Here is a 25,686-nt window from a genome sequence, read left to right on the forward strand (position 1 = left end):
CGAGAGAACTTAGAAATAGGAAAAGTCTAGTTGATCTGATTTTGATTCCCTTCAGTACCGTTTGGTACGTGGGACAGGACGGGACAGAACGGGATGAGCCGTTCCGTCCCACGTTTGGTGCGCCTAAAAATTGTGGAACGGGTTGTCCCATGGGACAAAATTTGGCTAATTTTTCGTTCCACCTCTTCCTCCTGGAACGACCTATTCCACATCCGTGGAACACAAATTTATAACATTTTATGACAAAATTTCTCTTTATCTTTTTCAATATTTACATCATCTGTTCCGTCATGTTCCGTTCCATCCCGTCCCGTCCTGTTCCGTCCCGTATGCTTACCAAACGGTACCTTCATGTTAGTAAACATAAGGGAAAGTTTAGAACTAAATTGGTTTTCATTCCTCTATTTTAGTAAAATTAGGGAACTGAAGAATAGAAATGATTTTAATTCCCATTCCTTATAAGTAAACATGACTACTTATTACAATTTGAGTTGAATAATAATGTTATCCGATCGTGTTACATGTACATTGCAAAAATGGACCAGTTGAGAGAGAGAGGAAGAAGAAAACATGGCATAAAACAAAGATTTCGCACTCACTCCATAGGGGATATCTGAATAGAGAGTCTGTAAAGTTTGCCCTTCTTCCTTTTTGCTTTAGCCAGTAGCCACTCATATTCTTATTCTTTCTACTGTTTTCAGAGGATTACCAGGTCAAAGGAAACCCTAAAGCCATCGAGAAGCAAAAGGTGACAACTACCAAACAAACGCCAGCGTGTGAGGTTTTGTACATTAGGGCGCAAATTAAACGGTGAGCTGGCAGACCCTACCAAATAGTCCGGTTTGGTTCAATTTTTCGAGCCAAACCAAACCGGCAAAAACAGGTTCAATCTCAGAAGTTTCAAGGATCGTGAGCACAACAGTCAAATAAAGTCAACCAATTCTATTGTGCCGACGAGCTTCCATTTCTTAGCTCAAGTTGTCACAAAAAAGGTCCCTTGTGTGCAACATGTAATGTTTTTTCTTTAAAGAAAATTAACGAAGATGGTACGTTCACGCCAAAAATAGTCAATGATAAATTGTTAAATTATTTCTTTGGGCGCTATTTGCACGTACAACTAATAAGTTGAAGGCCCAAGAATATTTTCTTTATTACTAATTATATACAAACAGTTACGCTTAAGATTTTCTGCTAAAATACAGACCAACCATTTATCTCGAAGAGTTTATACCCTAATGTATCCAAAATAGGGCTGGACTATAGTCCTATCTCACACACAAAAAGGATACATCTTTGTGAGGTGCAACCAGTTGCATCACATTTTACGTAAAGAAAGAGTTACTAATACGGGGATTTACAACCAGTTCTATATTAGAATCTCTACTGAAAGTTAGTTGTGCATTTAAACAAAAAAAAAAATAATAATCATCCTCACATAACATGTATTAGCAAATCAAAACAAGACATGAAAATAGAAACTCCAATCAACAAACTGGCAAAGCTCACATGTAATTTGGCTCCTTTAAACCAACCGGCCAAATGGTCCCTGCTACTTGCTGCCAGCCTTAACCTCAAAACAACACGAAAGAGAGGGATTGAGACCCTCGGTACGAAAAACTTGTAAAGCGGATTAATGACGAGCACAGCCGTGCTCAAGGACACTACACTACCAAATGACGACGACTCCTCCAAACAACCGAACTTGATAGCAAATGAAATTGATGAACAAAATAATTCAGTAGATTCAAGTGCACATCGCGAATCCAAGAAAAAAAAACCTATCAAATGATTCCCCTTTTGGTTCATTTATAAATTACAATTACAGCAACCCTTTTGGCCATTTGAAAAACAATGGCTGGAAACCAGGGAATTTACAAAGAGGGAAAGGAGACATCAGTAGAAAAGAATGAAAAGACATCTTTCGTAAGGCAAGGAAAAATAAAAATTCATCGTCAATTTTCCCCTATTGTGTAAGGAATCTGTCTGAGGTCTCAACATCAAGTTCACCTATATAATAATATTACACCGAAGAGTGTTTTGACTCAAAGTTAGCTCTGTAAAATAGAAGGGTCTGGATCCAGAGAGAAAGTTACCTCCGATGCATATTTATGCTTGCCCTTCCAGCTTTAGCACGGCTGTTTACGTGGTTCTGAAGTCAAAGAAAGGGATCTTAAAGAAAGCATGCAGCTCTATCTGGGATCTTCCGACTTGAAACATGAGAACATGAGATGGATTCAGATAGGGTTTCTAAGTTGAGTGCCAAAACAGATCTTGTTCTTGTAAATCCCCGTGAGATATTGAAGGGAAATAGCATCAATAGATGCCCCACCTTCCCATTCATCAACAACCTCAAAGTAATTTTGTTAGTGCTCTCGAATGAAAATAATGCTGAGGAAGGTTGGCTAATCACTATCGCTATCATGTCTTCCTGAAAGAAACAAACCAAAATAAATTAGAGGATGTGCCATAAATTTGAAAAACAACAAAAATAAATGAATAAAATATCATAAAAATTGAAAGAGACGGGGGAAAGTTTGTCATACTTCCTGATGGTCTCTTCCCCTCCATAGCCTCTTTTTTCCCTTGGCAACTCGAGCAGAGGAAGGGGCCATCCCAAGGTCGCAATTTTCCTGGGTTCGATGATCCAGCGTGTATCGAAATACCCTCTCCTGGTTTAATTTCTACTTGACAAACTGCACACATAAACAATTTGAACATGTTGCAGAGCGGGTATTTTGTATCTAACCTGCATTCCACACAATAATCCTATCAGAAGCCAGTATATCAACATAAACCCCCACCAGACAAAGTCATACTGAAATGAAACAACTCCACGATAGAAAGTTCAAGTGTTAACAAAACTTCCAAACAAAAATACAACACTTCACATGACGCCTGACGCAAAGATCAAAATAAAGTTTAGACTACACTCTATGAAGATGTTTCTTAAGCACAAACCTTTCAGAAAGCGAAGCAGAACCTTCCTCAAATAACTCCTCCACCTCATCTGGCTCAATATATTCTTTTTCAACACTAGAAGATGATTCAGATGATTTTTTCTTAAACATGGATTTAAACAACACTCCTTTTCCCTGCCTCTTTGGTTGGGGTAACGAAGCTTGTGGCTTCTCTTGTGGTAAAATATCGATCACAATGCAGGTTGTATCATCCCGAAGTCCCTTATGCCCTACAGCATCCTGGAAATAGAACAAAAAGTTTAAAACATAGTACTGAAGTAAGAAAGCAAGATTCCTCCCAGCACAATAGTTCTGGCAAAGCATCTAAAGCATGGGTCAAGGCGCCAAAGCTATGGAATATATAAAAAAATCTACCATTATTTACAGAAAAGTGAAATTTATAGCTGCTATCATACCTTTACAATTTGTGCAGCTGCAGCGTCCGGTGGCATCCCACGGCAACAATCAAGGGCTTCTTCTGCAGACAAAGCATCCCAGACACCATCACTTGATATGATAAGTCTGCCACCTGCGGTTGACAACTATGGGAAAAAAGTACAACATTTTGTGTAAGACAATCATATCAAATGAAGCCCGAAAGAATATTGTAGTTTCAACAATGAAAAGAAACAGGTGGTTATTTCAACAAATCATAATAATATACGGGTAATTATTTCAAAGGTTCAAAGTAATACAGTAGTTGCTTCTATGAATGTCTGCTGAATCTTTTGGCATCACAATATAAGAGGGAATCATGCACATGGAAATCAAAACAAGGGCACTAAACATTGTAAAATATAACAAGACTAGAAACAAACCTTGATTTGCTTTACATAAGGAACAGGAACAATGAACTCCCCCACGTCCATATCACCAATGGATCGTGATAGACACAAGCCACCAGGCCAACACCTCAAAGGACCGATCTAGAAGGACAAAAATATATCTAAATTAGTTTGTCTGTGCATTTTCAAGATTAATCTTATCAACATCAGGGTCCTACATATATTCAACCTATCCTTAGGCACACTTGTCTCATCCACCAGGAATTAATATGCCTTTCTTAAGATCTTAATTTGTGCTTGTACAGAAAACTTCGTGAACAATACGCTTAAGTAAGGCATGAAGAAAAGTTACCTCTGCCCCACCACCAGTATTAAGCCGACCAACTTCGCCCCCACTTGAGGTGATACGCTGTCTCCTATTAAAATTTAGTTGGAGGGTTAATATAGGTTACAGATAGTTAAGTGAGTCATAAAATATATTATACAGAGAACTTACTCCTCTTCATTGATTTCAAGCCTATGATCTGCTGATAAATAGTAAACTCCACCTTCAGCAGGTTCAACTATGCAACGAGAATCGCCGACAGATGCAACAGATATGACCCATCCTTCTATAATCACAAACGTGACAGTTGTTCCTGACGTTTGAGCTGAAAGATGGCAATAAAATGCATGAAATCATGCACACAACAAAACAATAAATTAACTATTATACTAAAACTCATAAAAATTACAAAACCAAATGTACAACTGGTAACCCTCAAATACAACAATTAACTTATTCGTTGATATCCTTAAGCATGCATGCCTCCAAAATGGACGAAAACATTTTGATAACACATAAACAAGAAGAAAAATATATACATACATTTTTTAAGGATCTCATGTACATTGCATGTGCATGTTTTGGGAGTTTATGTTAGGGTAAGTTAGGCTAAGAAAGTGAAAAATATACGTGGGGATTGAGTGGCTCTATAACTGGAGATATGCTTCCCACAAACAAGTACGATTAGACAATGATATGTTTGCAAGTCAACAGAAGACAGAGCTCTCAAACCAAAAGGAACTTATATAGGTGTGAGTAAATGGAGTATAAACCATAAAGCTAGGACACTAAATTCTCAGCTTGAATAATTTTGGGTGAACTCAGGCAAACTCTACAGTCCAGTTAACTGTTTAACAATTATAAGGAAAAAAGTAGCAATAGGCATACAGTTAACTTATAATCTTATATAAACCAAAGTATGATTAACATGCAGTATAAGTTGGATATATGAGCAATTTCATAAACGGTGTGGATTTGAGATGCTTTCTCTAACAAGGGATATTATTATGTATCTCCCCTTATGACCAAGACAGCACCGAACCAGCTACTTATTAACTCTAGTTTCAATAGCATGCATAGGTTACAAAGGTAATCCAGTTTCAAACTAAACAAAAATACCCACACATCAAGATTTATGATAGGAATTTTACTGAAGGAAATACCATTTAGTGTTGGTCGATATTAAGGTAGAGCAAGAGCTAAAATTAAAAACAGATTAAAATCATCCATACATCTCTCTTGGAATTCTTTGTCTGTTTTGACGAAGCCTGCTACAAAAGCCCTTGGCAATGCTGCTACCCATTCATCTCTATTTAGATCTGAAGGGATAGCAGCCAAAACATTAGTTAGAAGATTCTCCTTGGAGTAAATAGCGGCTGCTGACCCATTATGCCCGTCAAATAGCTGCAAGACATAGTCCAGTAAGAATATATCAAGGCTTCAATAATGGTTTTTCCAGTCTTGATAAAATTTGAAAAATAAATAAAACCGAGTTCCCTAGATTAGGTAGGAGCAAAAAGGACCGACAATGTTTATAATCTACATAATCCATAAAATGGCTTAAAAGAACTTGGTTGTTTATCAAACATGGGCACAAGTTTGAAATTCCCAGCACAACCACCACATCGCACATGGCTAGTCAAATCATCACAGCAATCAACTACATACTCAGATACATTTAGTTTATGTAAATATTGTGCATCGTAAACACCAAAAGATCACATATCAAAACACAAAGAAGGAAATCATGAACAACCACACACCTAAACTAGGTGATCCACATTTTTAAGCATCCATTTGGTCAAAAAGTTTACCAATTTGATGAACATCAAAGTTAGCTATTTCTACATTTCGTCAATACAAATGGTAGACAATCAGGAAACAATCAGGAAACAAAAGGAAACAAACAATGAAAGAAAAATACCCCGAAAACTGAATACGTAGAAACTCCATCTCCCACAATTCTTTGACATTCCGTCTTTACCAACGTGAAATCCTCTCCTTTCTTGCTCTGACTCGCCTGACCGTGTATAATCTCCGGTCTCTCAATCTTCTCATTGGCCAATTCACGCTTGAGCAGCACCGAAAGCGGAACAGTTTGATGATTTTCGCTCTTAGTGGACATTGTTCCCCAAAGTCAAACACCTCCACACACAGCTTCTTTCTCTCTCTCTCTCTCTCTCTCTCTCTCTCTCTCTCTCTCTCTCTCTCCCCTCCTCCTCCTACCTCTATTCCTCCATCGCCGATTCTCAATCCAAATCCTGCAAAACAAAACAAAAACCAGCACATAGGCGCGTCAATCAAACGCACCGTTTCGAGCATTCTCAAATCTAATCACAAATCCAAATCCTTTCCAAAAAAAAAATCGTCAATATCAGCAGCTAAAACAGCAACAAATCACCGAGATCTTCAAACGAAACGGCACTCACAAAAACGAATCGGACGATTTTCACCGTCTCAAAAGCTGTAAAATTTATGAACAAATGCAAAGAAACCGCAATGCGGATATGAACACGAATCCAAGAAAATGAGGAGAAAAATTACAGGAAGAGAGGGACCGATTAGCAAACAGCAATGACGATTACGCGCGAAGGAGACGAGAGCGAGGCGCGACGGAAACGACGGCGGTGGCGGGTTGCTGTGATCGAGAAACGCGGATACCGGCGCACTGCGGAAATTCCATTCTCTTTCGAGAGAGCGAATAATGAGATGAAAAAGCACAAATGAAATGAAGCTGTTCTTCTCCTTTCCTTTCTTCTTTTAACAAAAACAAAAATAAATGAAATAAAAATAAGAAAAATAAAATTACAGAGAAAATATTAATTAATAAATATTTACTGACGCTGACGTGGCAGGAAATGGCGCCGTTTCTTAAATTCGGCGCTCCGAGCCGCGTCTTTGACGCGCCGTTTGACTTGTGTGCCGCGCTAGAGTCAAGAGAGAAAAGGATTTGCTTCGCGACTTCTTCGTGGATCTCTCTGTCTCTCGCTCTCTAGTTCTGTGTGGGCCCATTGGGGAGGGTGGGCTCCGGTGGGGCCCTTGAGTGTGAGGAATCTGAAGTCGACCAAGTAAGACAAACTATGCGATTTGTTTTATTTCTATTTTATTTTTCTTTTTAGCAAAGGAGACTCAAAAACTCGACGAGGACTCGGTCAAGAAAATAAACCCTTCACACAACACTAATCACAATTCACAAGATCAAATTTTTACACAATGACCGTTTTAGCCGGTTACCATAATTAATCATTTTTTCATTTACTTGTTACTAGTTTTGGATTTAAGTGGCATTTGATTCGCTGAAGAAGTCATCTAACAATGAAATCATGAATTATTATCTTGTCTTATGCCGATACTTGGTTTAGGAAGTAATGTGGTTCATTTCTAGTATATTATACTTGCATGAGATTCGTTAAATTTCCAATAATGGTAAAGTAGACAAGATATGTGTAAATGCTTTCGTAAGTAGCTAAAAGCATATTCTTAACTAGACGAAAGACCATTAGATTATTCTTTCACGATGAGTTCATAATCATGTAACAAGTATCACATCTCAAAATGTGTTTACCAACCACATAGATGATATGCAAGGTGCTTGTAAACTTGAGATCTTAAGTTTAAATTTATGTCTTCATATCATTCAAAGAAAAAAAAAGTACAATTATCACAAACTTATTCTCAAGCCTCCAATCAAACCAGGCGTCATCCTAAGAGAATACAAATTTCGAGTTAACGTGTCAAGCAAGAGCTTAAAGCCAGATGCAAAATCTAACAATTCAAAAAAAATTATGTACTTATCGATATTTTTTTTTGTTATAATGGATCCCGCCCTCTCAAAACTAGCACTGAGGCTAGTTTGACCTCACAAGGCGGCTAGGCTTCAATTTGACTAGGCAAATTTTGTCTATTTTTTTCACCTTTAAGTATCCACACAAAGTTTAGACATAATGATAAACATTTTTTTGTTTCAGATCAATGTTAATGATTCATCATAACACGACGTTGATGTCACGTAGTTCAAAGATTGTGATCAAGTGTGGGACCCATTGGGCCTTGGGGGACCCCACAGGAACATTTATCTGTAGCACCATTTTCGCTTGGAAAAAACCTAACCGCCTTGTCCCGCCCTCCACCTGGAGAGTCCGGAATTCTCGGCGCCAGTTAACTAAAACCAACTCCGCGCAAAGGCAAGTCAATTAATCGGGCACGCCAATACATATATTATTTTTTACATTAATAATGATCGGCTCAAAAGCTTGAGCAGCTTGGGATTCCAGTGGCTCATTCGGCTTCGTTCAGTGAATCCGGCTGCACACGATCACAGCTCCATCATTCACACATGTTACGCGGACGCAGAGGCATGTTCGATTTATTTGCTTTTTTTTTTGGCAGGCTGGAAAGGCCCAAAGCTTTTTAGCTTAGCAAATTAAATTAAGTTAAATTAAATTAAATATAGTCTTTTGCTTGCTTGCCCATGTTGTAGAAATTGCAAAACAATTAAATGAAAATAACTTGGTTTTATGCCAAATAGTCTCATTTTTGAAGGAAAAACTCTGAGTCTAAATCGTTATTACATTTAACAACCGTTAAATTTTAGATGAACGATTTTTCCTGTAATATGATTGTCAAATGTTTATTACTGATATAATCAATCAGAAAAAATGATTTTATTTCCGTACATATACTCCCGTGAGTACATAGTAGCTAGAAGAGGAAAAAGGCGTGCGAAAATCCTTCCACGTTAAAGTTCCCTAAAGTAATTGATTGCCATTTGCCATGGAAAAGTTTTCTTGGGGTTGTGGTGTGATTGGCAATGAAGTCAATAACTTGAATTGATTGCCAATTGCCATGGAAAAGTTTTCATAGGCTCTGAACCCACATACCCATAACATGCAATATAGCTGTCCTTCTTTATCACGTATATATATATATATATATATATATATATATATGTGGAGAAAGAAGGGAATTAAAGATAAGAAAAAGCTTCTGTCCATTCATATATTGGGTCATCATGGTCATGGGGTTCATATATATCTCTGTTACACAAAATGCAACAAACGGAGCTCATTGCAAAATTTACATATAAAACTCTCTACATTCCATTCCCCCTACTCTTTTAACCTGCAAAAAGTAAAAGGGTCGAGTGAGAAAGTGAAAAGTGAATATAATTTGTTTTGTAACTGCGTTTTCGTTTTACTAACGGGATTATAAATGTGTACAGAAGTGGATAGATACGAAGCTCGCGAGTAAAAATAGAGAATCTATCTTGTAACCGGTTGTATATCTATTTTTACCAATCTCTCGTTACTGAATAAGAGAGATAAACAATGCATATATACAACCGGAGATAGTTACAAATCTCTCGAAAATAAGAGGATTAAGATGAGTAAAATCTCTACAAGGAAAGCCATTGGAAGACAAAAATAGGACACATATATGGATGTTTGAAAGAGACAATTTAAACCATAATAAATTGAATAACTTGCGTGAAGGTCACATGGTTTCTATATAAACACAGACAGTTGCATCACATTTGTGGTCCCTTCGCATATGAACTTGTTTCATTTATATGATGTACTAACTGCCCCCTACATCTGGTGTTCCTATAAAGACATCACAAATGAGCTAAGGAATTTTGTAACACATGTATCTATTTGTTTAACTAATATTCTTACACCACATCAGTTCACATCATTCAAATTAACGATTTTACCGACCAACTTGACAAAAGGAATAGAGTCACACATTTGCAAGTTCACATCATGTATACCATTGGCGGATGAAACATCAACTATATTGTCCAATCATGCTATAACTCGTAGATTGATATATTATAACACGTGAATAAGTAAATTCGACAGCGACAAGAATGGTCATAATTAAATTACCTAAGTTGATCCTTCTGAGCTTGCCTGTCCGGGTCTTTCCACCCGTATAATGTACACCTGAGAAGATTATACAAGTACATTAGACTTTAAACAAAACTGGTTTGAAAACAAAGAAGATTACTTGACTTATCGGAAATTCAAGTGCAAAATACGGAAGGTTTTTATGCAGCTTTGTCAATTACCTTGAACGTCGTAGGCCGGATCAATTGAAAAACCAATGCATCACCATCCACCAGATCATGAGCAACTGCAAATCCTTTCCATCCGCCGCTGAGTCCTGTTTTTCGGGCCAAGTATATGGTCGGGTACTCGTCGCCATCTTCATCGATCAGTGTCATAACTTCATCACCCTTAGGGAGGTGGTTCTTGCAGAAGCTGACTTGAAGACCCTGTTGCCAATTATACAAGACACGATTGCATACACAATATGAAGCAGCACTTTGGACATATACTGAGCAAATACAACTTTCTTCATCGACAGCACATTGCTACATTGTCTAGCGACTGAGATTTCGGAGAGGGAGATAGCGTTTCACTACGAGTCACACCAACTTAATCACATGCACAGTGCAACGGGTGTGGGGTTTTATACAAAAAGCCTCGGTGCGACTGGTAGTGAAACCATTCATTCCATGTAGTATTTTACTTTGTCAGGTTTTGCGATGTGAGACTTTACATTCTTCTAACATATAAAACACAAATAAACTGAAAATGTTGTTCAAAACAGTTGGTTTCTTTCTTAATAAACAATTCAATACCAGACAAACAGCATACAGTGAAAAGATGAGAATAATGTTTACCAGCCAGAATCCACCAGTGACATGTGATTGCAGCATTGTTTTCACAAGTGTCGGGTGATCGGATCCCAAACTGGCCTCTAATTCGTCGGCTTTCACCATCGCGGCGGCTCTGGCTTCATCGGAAGCATACACCCGGTTCGCCACATCCCTATGCCGATTAGTGGAGTAGCTCCTTCTCGGAATCATTACTCGCTCCGCCACAACCTGTCACAAACCATAACATAAAAAATTGAAATTTTACATACAATGCCAGAGGCCCAGAAGAACCCTACTCAAAAATACACATTCAAAAGCCAAAGACTGAAGCTTTGAGCAAGTAGAGGGAAAATTTAATGACCCACTTCTTTGTAATCGGGTGCAGGTCGATTTGCAACCCGAGTGGACCTCCTCACCTCCACCATCTGCACCTCATACGTGCGAGGCTTCCCGGCGCGCTTCATCTGAAAATACAGGAAGAATAGGCAGAATGTGAAGTCTGTTTACAGAGAAATATATTTATATGTGTGTGTGTGTACATATATATATATATAGAGAGAGAGAGAGAGAGAGAGAGAGAGAGTTGTAGGGATTACAGGGGAGGGTTTGGGAGAATTTGGGGTTTTGTTAAGAGCTTGAGCAAGCATAGGCAGATTGAGAGCTTCCATTCTCTTTTTGTTTTCCTCCAATCGCTGCTGGCGAGACTCCTCGTACGACAATTTAGACTTTGCCGTCACCATTTTCTCGAGAACCAAACAGAAAATTTTATCGGACTTTCTCTGTCTCTCTCTGGTTTTTTTGGTTTTTGGGTGGAAGGATGAAGCGAAATGGTGGCAAAAGTGTGAATATTTAAAAGAGTCGTTGCTAGTCGACCGTTGGGTTCCCACTGCCTTGAGAAATGGTCTGCACCCAGCAGTAAATATTTATTCTTTTTTTTTTCTTTGAGTTCGTAAATATTTTGTTTTTACCTCCATTAAAATTACTATTAAAGTGGTGAATTCAAACTTTCAAATTTACCATCGACCTAGTAACATGTAAATCTGGTGAAATGCAGCAGCATTTTTGGTACAATTAGAGTCGCATGTGATTAGATTAAAATACTGACACAGAGACATTTAAACCTAAGTAAGTTTATCCCGATGCAACAATCAAACAATTAGAAGTTTTAGTTTAGTCATCGCTTGTCGCTTGTCGGTGTTAAAGAATTGAAAAGTCTTGCGTGAAGCGAATTGCTTGTATTGCTTGCCACTTTCCATGGAGAAGTTTTTAGTTCTTAGTTGAAGAAATATAGAAGCAGAGAAACGGGAAAGATAAGAGTAAATCGGATGTTCATTCATATTTGTTCGTTTCGTGGGTTCTTCATACAGGTCTTAAAAGGGACACCGGAGAACATTCAAAAATATGATTGCACACGATTGCTTCACCTGCAATAATAAGTAAAAGAGCTGCGTGAGGGAGAAGACAGGAGAATTAAGACGAACAAAATCGCTTGAACGCTAATGAGGTAAAAACTGCCAACAACATTATTCAGAAAGCAACCAAGTCCAAGAGGCAAACAAGGAAGAAAGCCATTCGTTCAGTTACTGGAAAACTGAAGGCAACTTCGGGTACATGCATCCTAGTATGCCATTCAAGCAACTTGAGCGCATTTGAATTTAGAAGATACATCGTTTCTACGTATATCACAGACAGATGCATCATGAATGCTCATGTAACTTCAATGATGTGATCAATTTTACGAGTCTTAAAACTTTCGAGAAGTCTTTATTCTAACTAAATAAATGCAAACAACTGCCTTGCGTAGTGTTTGCATATGAAGAACAAACTCTGAAACTAGCTTACAGTTAATTAAATCACAGTTGTGTAGGTTTTCTCGCAGCAGAACAAAAATTCGGCTTGATATGTTGAAGAACTTGGGAACCCATAAGCAAAAGAGTAAATGTATGACTTGGTCAAGAGGCTACATATGAGATGTGCATTTACAAATCATAGAAAACATCACTAGCAGTCTTAGATTGTGAGGAAGCGGTAGAAATCAGATGACATATTGTTCAACCATTTGTCAATGCATAGCTGAAAGGCCAAGAGAGATACTTAAAACCTTACCTCGGCAACAATGACCGCAAAAAACCCAACATTGACAATAGTTAAAGCTTGTATCCCTATTCAGCTCTTTCCACCCTTATAATGTACACCTGAAATGACAATACGAGTACATGAAACGAAAAACACACACTGAAACCAGGATGATAGGGTGGTCTCATACAGCAAATGGACATATGTAGGGAACTTATCTAGTTTAATTAATTGGTATCTATTGAAGGTAATATACTTATTCTGGAGCTTAACAAAGAATCAGCCTCATTTAACCATACCAAGTGTAAAATACTAAAACTTTTATGCAGTTTGTGAACTAAACTGTTGTAATTTCAGTTCAACTTTGTCAAGAAACTTGTAACCAAACCTTGAGTGTTTTAGGCCGAATTAGTTGAAAGACCAATGCATCCCCATCCACCAAACCATGATCAATTGCGAACCCTCTCCATCCACCACTGAGTCCTCTTTTCTCAGCCAAGTATATAACCTTGCACTCATCCTCATCTTCATCTATCAAAGTCACAATATCATCACGTTTCGGGAGGTTCTTGCTGCAGAAATATTTTGGAAGACCCTGTTGCAGTTTGCAGACATTAAACAGAATGAGTGCAAGTACGCCTATACTTACACATTATGAAGTAGGATACTGAAGATAATTGATAACACACGTAGGCCTCATTTGGTGTCTAGGATTAGACTGAAATGGATAACCCACTATATTCAAGGTATACTGAAAGAAGAAATGCAAAAATTGTGTCCAACTTGCAGGTAGAAGATATATTACTCATTAAGGAAACTTACCTGTGCCATCCCCTAAAATGGTAGGATTAGAAGGGATAAGTTCTTTTCATGTCTAATTCCCTCAAAATAAAAAACTGATTGCCTTGCCTTCAATATACCTTGAATATAGTGGGTTATCCATTTCAATCCAATCCTAGAGCCAAAAAAGGCACAGCTTATAATTTCACATCAAACAGAACGTCAATCGAACAATGTCTCAGTTCTTGAATCAGTTAGGAAGCAGGTACGAGATAATGTACAAAGTTCGTAAGATTTTTAACAACCAACCAACAAGTATATAGAATACAGAAGAAACATACAATGAAAATGTGAGATAATCATATAAAGCACACTAATTTACCAGCCAGAATCCACCAGTGACATGGGATTGCAGCATCGGTTTCACCATGGTCGGGTAACTGGATCCCAAACCGGACTCTAATGCCTCAGCTCTCGCAGTGGCGTCATCTCTGGCCTCATCCGAAGCATAAACCCGGTTCGACAAATCCCTATGTCTATTAGTAGAATACCTTCTGGGCCTCATCTCCCGATCCACCACAACCTTCTACAAACCATAAAATCATCAAAGATTTCAACTTTCCAATTCGAAAACAAAAGGAAAGAAGCATATGATCAATCAGAGGAAAAATCAAAATACCCACCACTTCTTTGTAGACTGGGGTCGGAAGATTTGCCACCCGGGAGGACCTCCTCACCTCCACCAGCTGCTTCTCCACCGTGCGGGCCTTCGCGCGCTTCATCTGCGAATAAAAGAGAAATGAAGAATGAGGGCCGTTTTTTCATTTTTTTTTTTGTGTGAGAGAAGGAGGGGTTGAGGGTTTTAGGGATTACAGGGGAGGGTTTTGGAGAATTTGGGTTTTTTTTAAGAGATTGAGCAAGCATAGGCAGATTCAGAGCTTCCATTCTCTTCTTGTTTTCCTCCATTCGCTGCCGGCGAGACTCCTCGTATGATAAGTTAGGCGTCACCATTTTTTTCCCGAGAAACAAACAGAAAATTTTCTTGGGCTCCCTCCTTCTAATTTTGGGTGAAACAGAGGAAATTGGTGGCAAATTGTAAATTTGAAAAGGGTGTGCACCCCATTTTACTTAATACATATTAATTTCTGTTTATTGATCTTCTTTAATTCATTCAATTCGACGGAAAAAATTTAAAAATGTGCGTGAGAAGTAAAATATGATGTGTAGATATCACATAAAATATGATGTGTGGATATCACATCACATTTGAAAACCCAGCGGTAGTCGACTGCCAAGTTCCCCACCTCGTTGAGTAATTGATGCGTCACAGGTAAAGCTGATTGGTCAGCACTCAGCTGTGAATTTAAGCTGAATAGTCTATTCCCTTCGCAACCAATTAGCGTCAAATCGATCCAACGGTTGAGATTCGAATTTTCAAATTTTACCACTTGCAATCCTAGTTGCCCATTGGTTCTTAAGGGCGTGTTTACTTGAGATAAACGGAATAAAAGTAATGCTAAGAGAGACTAAATGCGTAAATTAAATTTTGTAAATCAAATAACGTGAAAGTTGGTAATTGAATTATGACTTAAGTGTTGATAAACGTGTGCATACATATTGGTGACATATCATTTAGTTTGTAAATTTTATCTACAAATTTAGTCTTCCTGTCATTACCATTAGATTATTACTTTAATGTTGATTACCGTACTTATTTTTTGGTAGTGACACATCATTTAGTTATAAATTCAGTCTACCTAACATTAGAAATGAAAAAATTAAATTTATCGTTTGATTAATGTTTATCAAGATTTCATTGTTTAAACTCTAAGTGAGATACATGATTTGTTTATTCATTACTATTTTGAAAATATTAAATATTTTTAGAGTTATTTTGTACACATGAATAATATAATTGATTTTTCACAAAAACAAGCAAAGTGACAAAATTGAGTTTCAAGTTCAAAGTGACATAAATTGAGTTTCATTGAACAAAGTATGACCAAACTCATATTTTCTTAAGATTTATTTTGGTATAAGAAACTTTAAGATTAATCCTTCGTGAGGCTTGACGCACTTATCTATAAAGATAATATCGTTTGTTAAAAAAAAAAACATTAATATTTTGCCAAACTCATACGATTCATTTCTTTTCTAGATTTACAGCTTCCTCTAATATTCATTACAACGATTCTCATCACCCACCTAAAGTTTCTTCAGTGCCAGTGAACCCACCGTACATTTTTTCAGCCGGAGAATGAGATCATCGTCGGCTTACCGCCTCCAAATGTACCTTATCCTCCTTATTCCAGAAACAAAGCAAGAAATGGAGAAAAAGTAAAGATAACAAACTTCATCTCTCTTGTCTTGTGCCAAATTATAATCTTGAGCGACGTATGCACTTGATTGGATTAAAGGGGGCATGTCGTCTTCTTGAAGCGATTGAGCTGCCTTTCCCGTTCAAAGAACCTGATGACGACTTTATATCCCAATCCTCAACAGTCTTTGGAACACAGACGTCGAAAAGGATCTGACCAAGAACCCCGTGGGCATTCATGCTTGGAGTTGGCGTGTTAGGCAGGTGAATTATCCCTTCCTTGCGTTCGTCTTGCATGGACCCAATATCTCTACCTCCCTCGTACTCCATTGAGCCGGGCGTGAAGAAGTGATCACTTGAGGCCAGAGTGACTCCTCGAAACCCATTTGAGCCTCCCGCAGCTTTTGTAAGGCTACTCATTGGTTCATTGTCAACGATCTCATCTTGTGTTGCCTGCATGCCAATTGTTTCCCCTTCCAGCCGTCTAATTCTTTGGGAATAAACTCTGGTTGCTTTACCAAGGAGTTCGGTTATGGCAGCCTTGTAGTCAACTGGATAATGCTTGTAATGACCTGTGAGTGAAACAATGAATCAAGTTGTAGGATTTTAGTACATTCACATGTGCTATCGATAAGAGAGAAGAAAGTAAATAAATAAGAATTTGGAAAGAATGTAAATAAATAAGAATTGTGTGATGTGGAGCACATGTGGCCATTGGACTTCACACGTAGGCTAACCTGCTCTTATACCATGAAGAAAGTTGAGGTTCTACTATAAAATCAATGGCAATATGGTGAAACCCCAACTTCTTCCTGTTATTAGAGCAGTTGTCCCACATGTGATGCCCAACAGCCACACATGCTCCACCATCACACGTGAGAGGGTGTGTTGAGAATAAATCTCATACTGATGGGAGGAGGGGCCTTGCATCGGCTTATAAGTTGGGCTACTCCCCATATTGCCAATTAGTTTTATGGGAGAACCTAAACTTTCTCAATAAATAGCCTTTGAGTTTAAGTTTAGAAGCATACCTACGTGAGGAGAACCATTCCATTTTACTAGTTTAACATCAGCCCCAAGTTCTCGTAAGCGTTGCGAAAAATTATAGATAACTTGATAGGGGGCAAGATCATCATTCTCCGAGCATAAGATGAGATACGGCGCCTGCATGCCCTGCATAAGAATCATAAAGAATAAATGATGAGAACAAAATGACATTTTAGATAGAGGACAGCCTGGAGTATACTTAGTTACTCACAATTGTGGAGTAGAGAGTCTGCCAATACTCAGCACGTTGTGACTCAAACCTGTTAAGAAAGAGCGCATCGAGCCCAGATGCAATGCTCTGCGCCATCCAGGATGCAAATCTTGGTGGCTTAGATATTTTCAGGACACTTGGGTGAAGAACGAATTTAGCACCCAGATCACTAGTAAAGTCCACTGGACAGGAATCAAAGATGTGGCCAGAAATACAGTCTTTAACCAGTCGGCAATCATCCTTCACGGTCAAAAGATGAAGATTAATAAGATTATGGATAATAGAACTTTCAAAACTGTAAGAATCAGTCCAAATGGAACACCCCATATTGCCCCTAACATAAAAAATATTAATGATCACCCAAAATATTTTAGTGATAAATCAGATTGGCGGTCGTTTTCTTCATTGGTCCCCTTATGTGACGCCTCAATGTCTTTTAAATACAAAAATTACATTATTTTTTATAAGTCAGTCATTAATGAAATTCAAAGGAATAAAATAGTATACCAGATTCAGTTTTGCTTCACAAGTTCCCTCAATTATCTGCACAAAATGAAAGACGTAGTCAATACTTATCCTCAATCAATTGGATGCTTGCTACTTTACATGACCAGTGAAATCCTTTTGACATTGAAAGTACGAATAAATATGGAGCATTCAGAACTGAAAGGAGTTTACCTGAAGAACTTTGAGCATACAGGCTTTTGGACCACCAGAAAAAGAAGCGAAGACCACTGGGCAAGGCTTAATCTTCAACTCCTGTATTTCATATAAAAAGGAAAGCGGTAATTGGTCAACTTTACTCAGGAAAATCAATTAAACAGGTTCTTTTGTCTATCTGAACCTATTAATATATAACTGCGGTATAAGTTATAACTGACCTCAACAAGTTCATTTAGAATATCCGTTGCTATAGTTGTAGCCTTCTCAGGGAAGAACCTGCAGAAATCATGTATATCAAACATTAGTCCAAAATCAAAATGATGCGTGCAAACTGCCCCACATCATTCTAGAAGTAGCAATTATGCATAATTGATTGATTGCAGCCACAAAAACAGAAAGATCCAAACATAATAGCTCAAGTTCAGCAAGTTCTGCAAGTTATATTGAGATTTGAAACATTTATAGATTGAATTTTAAGGCGAATTATATCATCACTGGGAGGAAGAATATAAACAACGATGTACTTAGTAATCTTCTTGAAACATTCATGTACAAAAGAATAATTTCGTCAATTAAAGGCAGTTCTTCCTTTCTCTGTAACATGCCTGCTGCCAGGAATGTTTCTCTAAATGCCGCCAACTAGTATAAATAAGTTGCAAGCCATCAAAATAATATTTCTACTCCACAAATTTCCGCATTCATCAAAGAACTCTACAACATTCATCCAATACAATTTCTACTCTGCTGTCAAAAATACTACTTTTGCATCCCGATTTCAAAGAACTCCACAAATTACTTGTTATAGCCTTAGCACTCTGGAGGGTCAGTCATTTTGGAGGGATGTTGGACCTCCATGGCTTATGGATTGTATCTTTGATGAACTTGTAGTCCCGAAGTGATGTCATTTGTTACGCGGTTACTTTTCTTCCTTCACCAGGGAATTTCCCATGTGGTTATACCATGGTAAAGTTTTAACGATGCCCCTCCTCTTCATGCCGGCCATCGTACTTTTGAGATATGTTACTGAAATCCCTATTTTCCCTCCAAAAAAAAAATTTGTAATTCTATTTTGGGAGATCCACACTCACTTTACAAGACTAGGACCAAGGAAAAGTGGGGATCAAAAAACATTTCTCACATAAAATCTGTCAATTAAGGAAACATTGATTCCCTAACTAGCTCCAGCCATCACAAAACTAACCACAATAACAATATTAAGCAACCGAGTTCCTCCAACGACCCAAAAAAGCAAAAGCCATTAAGTGATTATTGATTAACCAAAACAAGTCAAACCCAATTGGGAGCAAAAGATTAACCAAAACAAGTCAAACCCAATTGGGAACGAAAGTAAAAGCAGAAACTTGATAGGAAAAACATCACCAATTCAGCGAAAAAATCGGAACAACAACTTACATATTGAGAAATTGAGAGTGGCAGACCAGAGAGTTCCAACCCAAAGACGAGTAGAGCTCCACGAAGCTCTTCAGCTGCCTCTCCTGGCTCGACATCCACGCAAACAGCACCACTATCCCTTCAACCCCATCGCTCCGCCGCTCCTTCCTTCCCCAATAACACCGACCCCCGAACCCCCACATCTCCTCCGCCGCTCCCAGCAACCCAACTCTTTCTTTCTGCAGAATTCTCAGAACTCGAGCTGCAAAACGCTGACTTTTCGAATTTGGTTTCTCTAGGAACTGCAGAGAATTATTGGGTTTGAGTTCAATTCGATCAAAAGGATGAAGAAATTCGAGGGTGTGATTATCTGGTTTCCGTCCCAAGTAAAAAGCTTGCAACTTTCGGGCAGGGGAATGGTCGTTTTGCCAGCTTTGGACTTTTTTGGACTTTCCGCTAATTTAACAGAGAGAGAGAGAGAGAGAGAGAGAGAGAGAGCTTTGCTCTTTGCTCTGATTTGTCCAAACTGTCATATTTTTCGGTTCACTGAAAATACATATATTAAGGGTTAAAAAAAAAATTTAGTTTTTAATTAATTGTATTATTATATTCGATATCCTTATTGTGTGGGTACACCGAGGCGTATTAAGACATTTGGTATTGTTTGTACGAAAATAAACTTTTTAATGTCTGGAACACAATCGAGTATATAAAGAATCATAATAAAAGTGATTATAATTGGACAAGGACTGTCTGCCCTCCACTTCCGGTGCCCTCCTGTTTGTGTGGTCACGATTAAACCACGTCAATATTTTATATTACTATTCATTTTTGTCTTATTATATCTATAAAAAAAATAATATAAAATGTTGAAATGGCTTAACCGTGACCACACAAAACAGGAAGGCACGGGAAGGGCACCGAAAGTAGAGGGCAGACAATCCTTATCCATTATAATTACCTTTTCAAATATTCAACTATTTTTTATAATATTTATTATACTAGACTGTATTTCAGGATACTAAAAATTCTCTCCACACTTCCCCACCAAAAGCGTGCCAAATCCTGTAAGTTTGGAGAAATTTTTAGTTATGATGGGAATATGGATGGTATACTACGTGTTTTTATGTAAGTGGTGAAAATTTTTAATTTTTACGTTATTAACATTTTAACACACATAACCCACGATTAATATAGAAACACGTGGTGTATCACTTTGTGTGACAGTCACACTGAAAAATCTCTTGTAAGTTTGAGCCTTTAATCATGGAAATACGCTTACTTCACACGTGGCGGTGTTTTATTGAATGGAGGTGTAAGCACACTGGATAGAATAGGACCATACGCCAAAGAGATGCTAATTTTGTGAGTTATTTTTTATCGCCCTTTTTTGTTTTTGATTTGTTTGGGGAAAGATTAATCCGTGTAGTAACGTTGTTTGATAACTTGTCGTTTTCTTGCACTGTTTCCACCACCATTCGGTTTGGCTGCTATTTTATTGACTTAAATCCTAACACATCTAATTTGTCATTTCATTTCAACTACATATTCCGGTACATAAATAAATCTAATACCCTGAATGACAGCATTTGCATAAATAAACTAGGGGTGAAAAAAATTCTCAAAAATCCCGAACCAAACCGAAAAAATTCCGATCCCAAACCAAAATTCCCAAAATTTTTGGGATGCTATCCCGAACTGATCCTGAAATTTTGGTACGGGATTCGGGATTAGCTTCTCGATATTTCGGGAATCCCGTACCGAACCGAAAATATATATTATTAATTATTATTATATATATATATATATATACACATATATATTATTCTTTTATAATTGATTATGGACTTTATGGTTTGAACTTATTACAGATAATGGAATATGTTATGAATCATGATATAACGTAAGCAATGTTGTTTTATTTATGTCGAAACCAAAAATGTTGGATCAGCTAGTTACTATGCTTGAGTCTCTTTACTATTTACACCAATAAATGGAGCTTGTTGGCATTGTAAATATGTATTTTACATATGTAGATTACTGGTAAATGGACAACAAAGCAGTGCAAGGTAGCAATGCTTGTCAGTCAGGTTAAGAGCCTTCAAGCAAAGTTTACAGTTTGCAATCCAATGCTTGTGCCCTGATATGAGATTATATTTGCATTTAAACTAGCAAGAGATGCAATAGATTCTCAGTCTCAGACTAACCAGCCTGCACAATCTATCACTTCCAAGAATGTGAATGAGACTTGCTTGATATGTTTGCACAATCTAACAATTCATTCAATGAGTTACATAAGCATAATATGTCAAATTTTAGTCCAAAAGCCCAAAACCATTTCGGGATTCCCGATTTGTCCCGAAATCCCAAAACTATTTCCGGATTCCCGAAAGTTGGGATTCCCGAAAATTTGGTTTGGGATCGGTATTCAAATTGGGATTCCCGAAAAATTTGATTTGGGAATCGGGACAAAGGATTTCAATATGGGATCCCATACCGAACCACCCCTAAAATAAACCGTTTAAATACCGGTCAATTTTTTTTTTTTTGCTTTCTCGACTCTTAATTTGAATTTGAGCCATTTATTTTTATTAAACGTTCAAATTTGACTCCCTCTATTCAAATTTGTCAATTTTTCTTCATGATTCGAGCACGAAGAGATTAGTGCACATTTCAATACATCGTCACCTTTTAAGCCGGGAGTGAAAATTTTGGATTATTGCCACTTGTATCAGGACATAAAATCTACATAATGTTGAAGGACAGAGATCCGCTAGCAGTTTTTCAAGTGCCTCATTTGTGAGAGGGATGTGAAAGCAATCCTGGCCGTCAGAATTCCTTTTGGTCTTCACCAACTCATGATCTTTGACTTCTGTCAAATGGGAGTTAAGCGTAAGCTGGCTGCTCACAAGGAACCGCTCTCGACAGGTTGCGTACAGATTATCAATCGGCATCCCTGAACAATACGGAAGTTATCAGATAACGGATGGATTGGATTATAGAGATTAAAGCTCCAAGAGTTAGTATAGGGTTTATAGCTACTTACCTTCTTCGTTCGAGTGGGATAGTTGATATTCTGCAAGAACTTTGAACACGCTCTGAGCATTGGATGTCAAACTCTGCAAAACTATTGTAGCACCTTTGGCACTTTGGGTGGTATTTCCATGTGCAAGGATCAGCGGAATGAGCATTCCTTCGACCTTGTACGGTGCAAAGGTAGGAACGTGATGCCAGTACCAGTTGAACTGTGTGTGAACCATCTTCTTGTCCCACACTATTAAATGAAAAGAAGGTGTGATTAGGTTGATGGCATATGATATTGTTGTTTTGCAGAGTAACAAAAAACGGTTTCTTTAGTTCTATGTTTATGAAGACAGAGAGGCAAAATTTTAGGAACCAACACGAGTCAGAGACTCAGAATTCAGATGTCCTAAGTAAACCGATATAACAAGTTATAACAAGAATAGACTTACAAAGAGGTGCATTCACATGATCGATAGAGGCCACAATGCGAATATGAGAACAAGAAGCAACTCGTGCAAGACACTGTTGGGTTTCCGAGTCCCTTAATCCAGGTCCATCAATGTTGTGAATGACGACACATACTATACATTCGTTTGTCGTATCTTCCGATCCAACCAAAAATGCAAGAAGATCATCCATGGATCTGGAATTAAATGGCTGTTGTGCTTTGGAAGAGCTCCTGGAAGGACTCCTTTTGGTTTTCAATTGATCCCACAGAAGTTCAGCTAAGGCTACCACAACCTACATTGCAAACATTTGGTAGCCTGGTAAAGCCATACAATTGGCAAATGTAGAACGATCACAAAATGCTTTGGAACTGTATCCAAAATATATTACCTGTTTTATATTTGTTCCCTGCAGATATCCATTGACAACAACCACAGAATACTTGGTTAACGATGTTGAAGCAAAATCTTCAAGCAAGGCCGTCTTAGATCCAAATCCATACATAAGAAGGCCAAGACCACATCTACGAACAGTAAAAAAGGGTGAACAAGAACACACACATTAGCAGAACTTTCAACTATAATGTACGGAAAAACTGATTCGAAATAGAAGGCATCAAGTCCACAACTAAATCAATTGTTAAAAGAATATAACGCAACTCCTTATTGTAAGAAAATATTAGTAGATATTGCCTATAGAATGAATGCATCAAAGCAGTTGTGATCAATTATATACTCAAGTACAAAAAAGCACTATAATTTGTGGCATATGCAGCCAGAATGATCAATACGTTCTCTTTTGGCAGTAAAAACAAGTTGCAAGTCCATCTGGATGAGAACATTACGGGCTCGTTTGGTGCCTAGGATTGGCATGAATTGAATAACTCACTATATTCAAGGCATGTTCATGGACAAGTCATGATGAAAACTTATCACTTGCAATCGCAATAAACTAGTGGGATATCGAGGCCTCGTAACTTATCCCTTCTAATCCCTAGAAAATGAAAAATCCTTCACCTCTATTTTCATTTCTCATTTCATTGTACACCTAACCATATGAGTTATCCAATCCTAGACGCAAAAACGTGAATGCCGAAATAGAAATAAAGAAATCTTAAAACCCAATTGAAATAACAGCATTTCAAACATTTCTAATCAATCTACAAGCTAGAGGAATACCTCAGCTCAAAAGCCCATTTTGGGTACTAACTCTTATAACTGTTCATCACATCCTTCACCTCTTTCTTGTGTTTGGGTTCGATTTGAGCCGCCGCCGCAACCAGTTCCAGCCATAGTTTCAAGCTTTAACAAAATTAACAAAAAAAATTGGAAATTTTTAAGGAATTGAAGGCGACCCAGCATTACCTGTTCGTCTACGATATCGATATCTGAGATCTTCGACTGCGATTTCTTGCCGGAACCGCGGAGCTCCTTTGCCAGAAAGTAGTTTCTGGAGAACCCAAACTCTTCGTTCTCGCCGTCGTTCATCTCCCTGGCTTTGATTTCGACTAGATTGCAGCCCCCAAATCACATCAAGTCTCAGAGGGCGTGCGCCCTAGTAAAGCTGCTTGCTGCAGTTCTTGATTTTCCCGCGATTTTTCTCTTTTTCTTTGAGGAAATTGTAGATTTAACTTTAAGACCAATGATCCTCAACTAAAAATTTATTATCATTGGTCTCTTAACTCATCAAAACGTATAGCTATGGTCCCTCAACTATTTTATTACCATTGGTCCCTCAACTTTAATTCAACTAGAGAAATTGTCACTTAACTTTAACACAATTATAGCAATGATTCTTCAAACATAACTCGTTTTGACAAAATTTTTGACGTAGTTGAAGAAAATGATCATAATTACATACTTTGATGAGTTGAAGGATCGTAATTATATAAATGGTTATCCCAACGTAACTTATTTTGACGAAATTGATGAAAATGATTATAGCTACACATTTTGATAAGTTGAGGGACAAATGTTAATGAATTTTTAGTTGATGAACTATTGCTCCAATTTGATTAAAGTTGAGGGACCATTGCTACAATTTACTCCTTTTTCTTTTGAGTAACTGGACATGGGCCGAGTCTGGACTATTGGGCCACTTTACTGTTTCCCCTTGTAAGCCCTATTCTTTTTCAGTCACTTGTCCTTGTTTAAAACTACTTTTTTAAAAGCATTTACGGCGTTTTTGCAATAAGTGATTTTACTATAAGCACGTTAATTTTTTAATTAAAACTTCATGTTTTTATTGGAAAGTGCCTCATAAACATTTTAAAATTTTGGTGCAACATGTAGTTAGGAACGTTACTTTGTAATTCAAAAGTTGTCTCAAACAATCTGTACTTTTGTTAAAAAATTAAACAAAATAACCAAATTAAAATTGAGCAAAACACAGTAACCAGAAATATCTTATGAACAAAAAATAAAATTAGACAACAAGTAATTAAATCAAATCAAATCCTTAATTAGAATGTGATAGTTGACTTCTTACAAAGTTTCACATTATTTAAATAGAATGTGATAGTTGACTCCTTAATTAGAATGTGATAGTTGACTTCGTTTGTTGTGGTCTTACCAATTTCATAGTTTCACATTATTTAAATATTTGGGGGGGGGGGGGGTGGGGGGTGTTGTGCAAGTTAACTTCTTTCACAATTTTAACACACGGTTTTATGAAAACCACTTTTTAATATATTTTAACGATTTGAATTGTTAATTTTTTAGAACATACGTAGTGAAGAAAATGAACACATACGGTTCTACAAAGAAACCTTAAATCTTTAATGATTCAGATTTGGATGATTTTCGATAGACATGATATTTGAGGAAATACCTAAATGATAGACGACTTGAATCGTTGAAATACATTACGAAATACGTCTCATAAACATATGTGTTGAAAATTGTGTAAAATGATCGTGACACAGAACCGTCCCAATAAATATTATATGCTATAATTTCCAAGTGAACCGAGAGTTTCCAAGTAATCCTATAATTAACCC

At 37.5% G+C, this 25,686-nt stretch overlaps 4 protein-coding genes and 1 pseudogene across 9 annotated transcripts; all 5 read right to left on the reverse strand.

The window, feature by feature from the left end:
* Window positions 1-1,718: 1,718 nt before the first annotated feature.
* On the reverse strand, window positions 1,719-6,812 carry LOC126604252 (probable protein phosphatase 2C 12). Of its 3 annotated transcripts, none has more exons than XM_050271431.1 (10): window positions 6,626-6,812; window positions 5,992-6,328; window positions 5,300-5,471; window positions 4,239-4,392; window positions 4,095-4,158; window positions 3,776-3,883; window positions 3,374-3,499; window positions 2,959-3,197; window positions 2,544-2,746; window positions 1,719-2,428 (listed from the first exon to the last, which is right to left on the reverse strand). In XM_050271431.1, the coding sequence occupies exons 2-10, from the start codon at window positions 6,190-6,192 to the stop codon at window positions 2,403-2,405; spliced, it is 1,293 nt and encodes a 430-aa protein (XP_050127388.1). In that variant the 5' UTR covers window positions 6,193-6,328; window positions 6,626-6,812; the 3' UTR covers window positions 1,719-2,402. The 3 variants fall into 3 exon arrangements, with proteins under 3 accessions (XP_050127388.1, XP_050127387.1, XP_050127386.1); XM_050271430.1 differs by having other exon boundaries at window positions 6,612-6,812; XM_050271429.1 differs by having other exon boundaries at window positions 6,497-6,812.
* A 2,221-nt stretch (window positions 6,813-9,033) lies between these two features.
* Window positions 9,034-11,638, reverse strand: LOC126601170 (B3 domain-containing protein At5g42700-like). Of its 3 annotated transcripts, none has more exons than XM_050267846.1 (6): window positions 11,328-11,638; window positions 11,097-11,195; window positions 10,714-10,959; window positions 10,138-10,344; window positions 9,952-10,012; window positions 9,034-9,183 (listed from the first exon to the last, which is right to left on the reverse strand). In XM_050267846.1, the coding sequence occupies exons 1-5, from the start codon at window positions 11,469-11,471 to the stop codon at window positions 9,956-9,958; spliced, it is 753 nt and encodes a 250-aa protein (XP_050123803.1). In that variant the 5' UTR covers window positions 11,472-11,638; the 3' UTR covers window positions 9,034-9,183; window positions 9,952-9,955. The 3 variants fall into 3 exon arrangements, with proteins under 3 accessions (XP_050123803.1, XP_050123802.1, XP_050123804.1); XM_050267845.1 differs by having other exon boundaries at window positions 9,034-9,188; window positions 9,956-10,012; window positions 11,328-11,636; XM_050267847.1 differs by having other exon boundaries at window positions 9,034-9,188; window positions 9,956-10,012; window positions 10,756-10,959; window positions 11,328-11,616.
* Window positions 11,639-11,946: 308 nt separating this feature from the next.
* LOC126601171 (B3 domain-containing protein At3g19184-like) lies at window positions 11,947-14,681 on the reverse strand. Of its 2 annotated transcripts, none has more exons than XM_050267849.1 (6): window positions 14,461-14,681; window positions 14,271-14,369; window positions 13,970-14,170; window positions 13,196-13,402; window positions 12,838-12,926; window positions 11,947-12,155 (listed from the first exon to the last, which is right to left on the reverse strand). In XM_050267849.1, the coding sequence occupies exons 1-5, from the start codon at window positions 14,596-14,598 to the stop codon at window positions 12,894-12,896; spliced, it is 678 nt and encodes a 225-aa protein (XP_050123806.1). In that variant the 5' UTR covers window positions 14,599-14,681; the 3' UTR covers window positions 11,947-12,155; window positions 12,838-12,893. The 2 variants fall into 2 exon arrangements, with proteins under 2 accessions (XP_050123806.1, XP_050123805.1); XM_050267848.1 differs by having other exon boundaries at window positions 13,970-14,173; window positions 14,461-14,677.
* A 1,029-nt stretch (window positions 14,682-15,710) lies between these two features.
* On the reverse strand, window positions 15,711-19,740 carry LOC126605152 (uncharacterized). The gene is made up of 7 exons (XM_050272515.1): window positions 19,239-19,740; window positions 18,044-18,101; window positions 17,841-17,921; window positions 17,670-17,705; window positions 17,163-17,402; window positions 16,936-17,077; window positions 15,711-16,476 (listed from the first exon to the last, which is right to left on the reverse strand). Exons 1-7 carry the CDS (start codon window positions 19,418-19,420, stop codon window positions 15,965-15,967), a joined length of 1,251 nt encoding a protein of 416 aa, XP_050128472.1. The 5' UTR covers window positions 19,421-19,740; the 3' UTR covers window positions 15,711-15,964.
* Window positions 19,741-21,779: 2,039 nt separating this feature from the next.
* LOC126601438 (origin of replication complex subunit 2-like) lies at window positions 21,780-24,298 on the reverse strand (annotated as a pseudogene).
* Window positions 24,299-25,686: the final 1,388 nt, after the last annotated feature.

This window comes from Malus sylvestris, chromosome 15 (assembly GCF_916048215.2).
Source record: "Malus sylvestris chromosome 15, drMalSylv7.2, whole genome shotgun sequence".
Taxonomy (NCBI): Eukaryota; Viridiplantae; Streptophyta; class Magnoliopsida; order Rosales; family Rosaceae; genus Malus; species Malus sylvestris.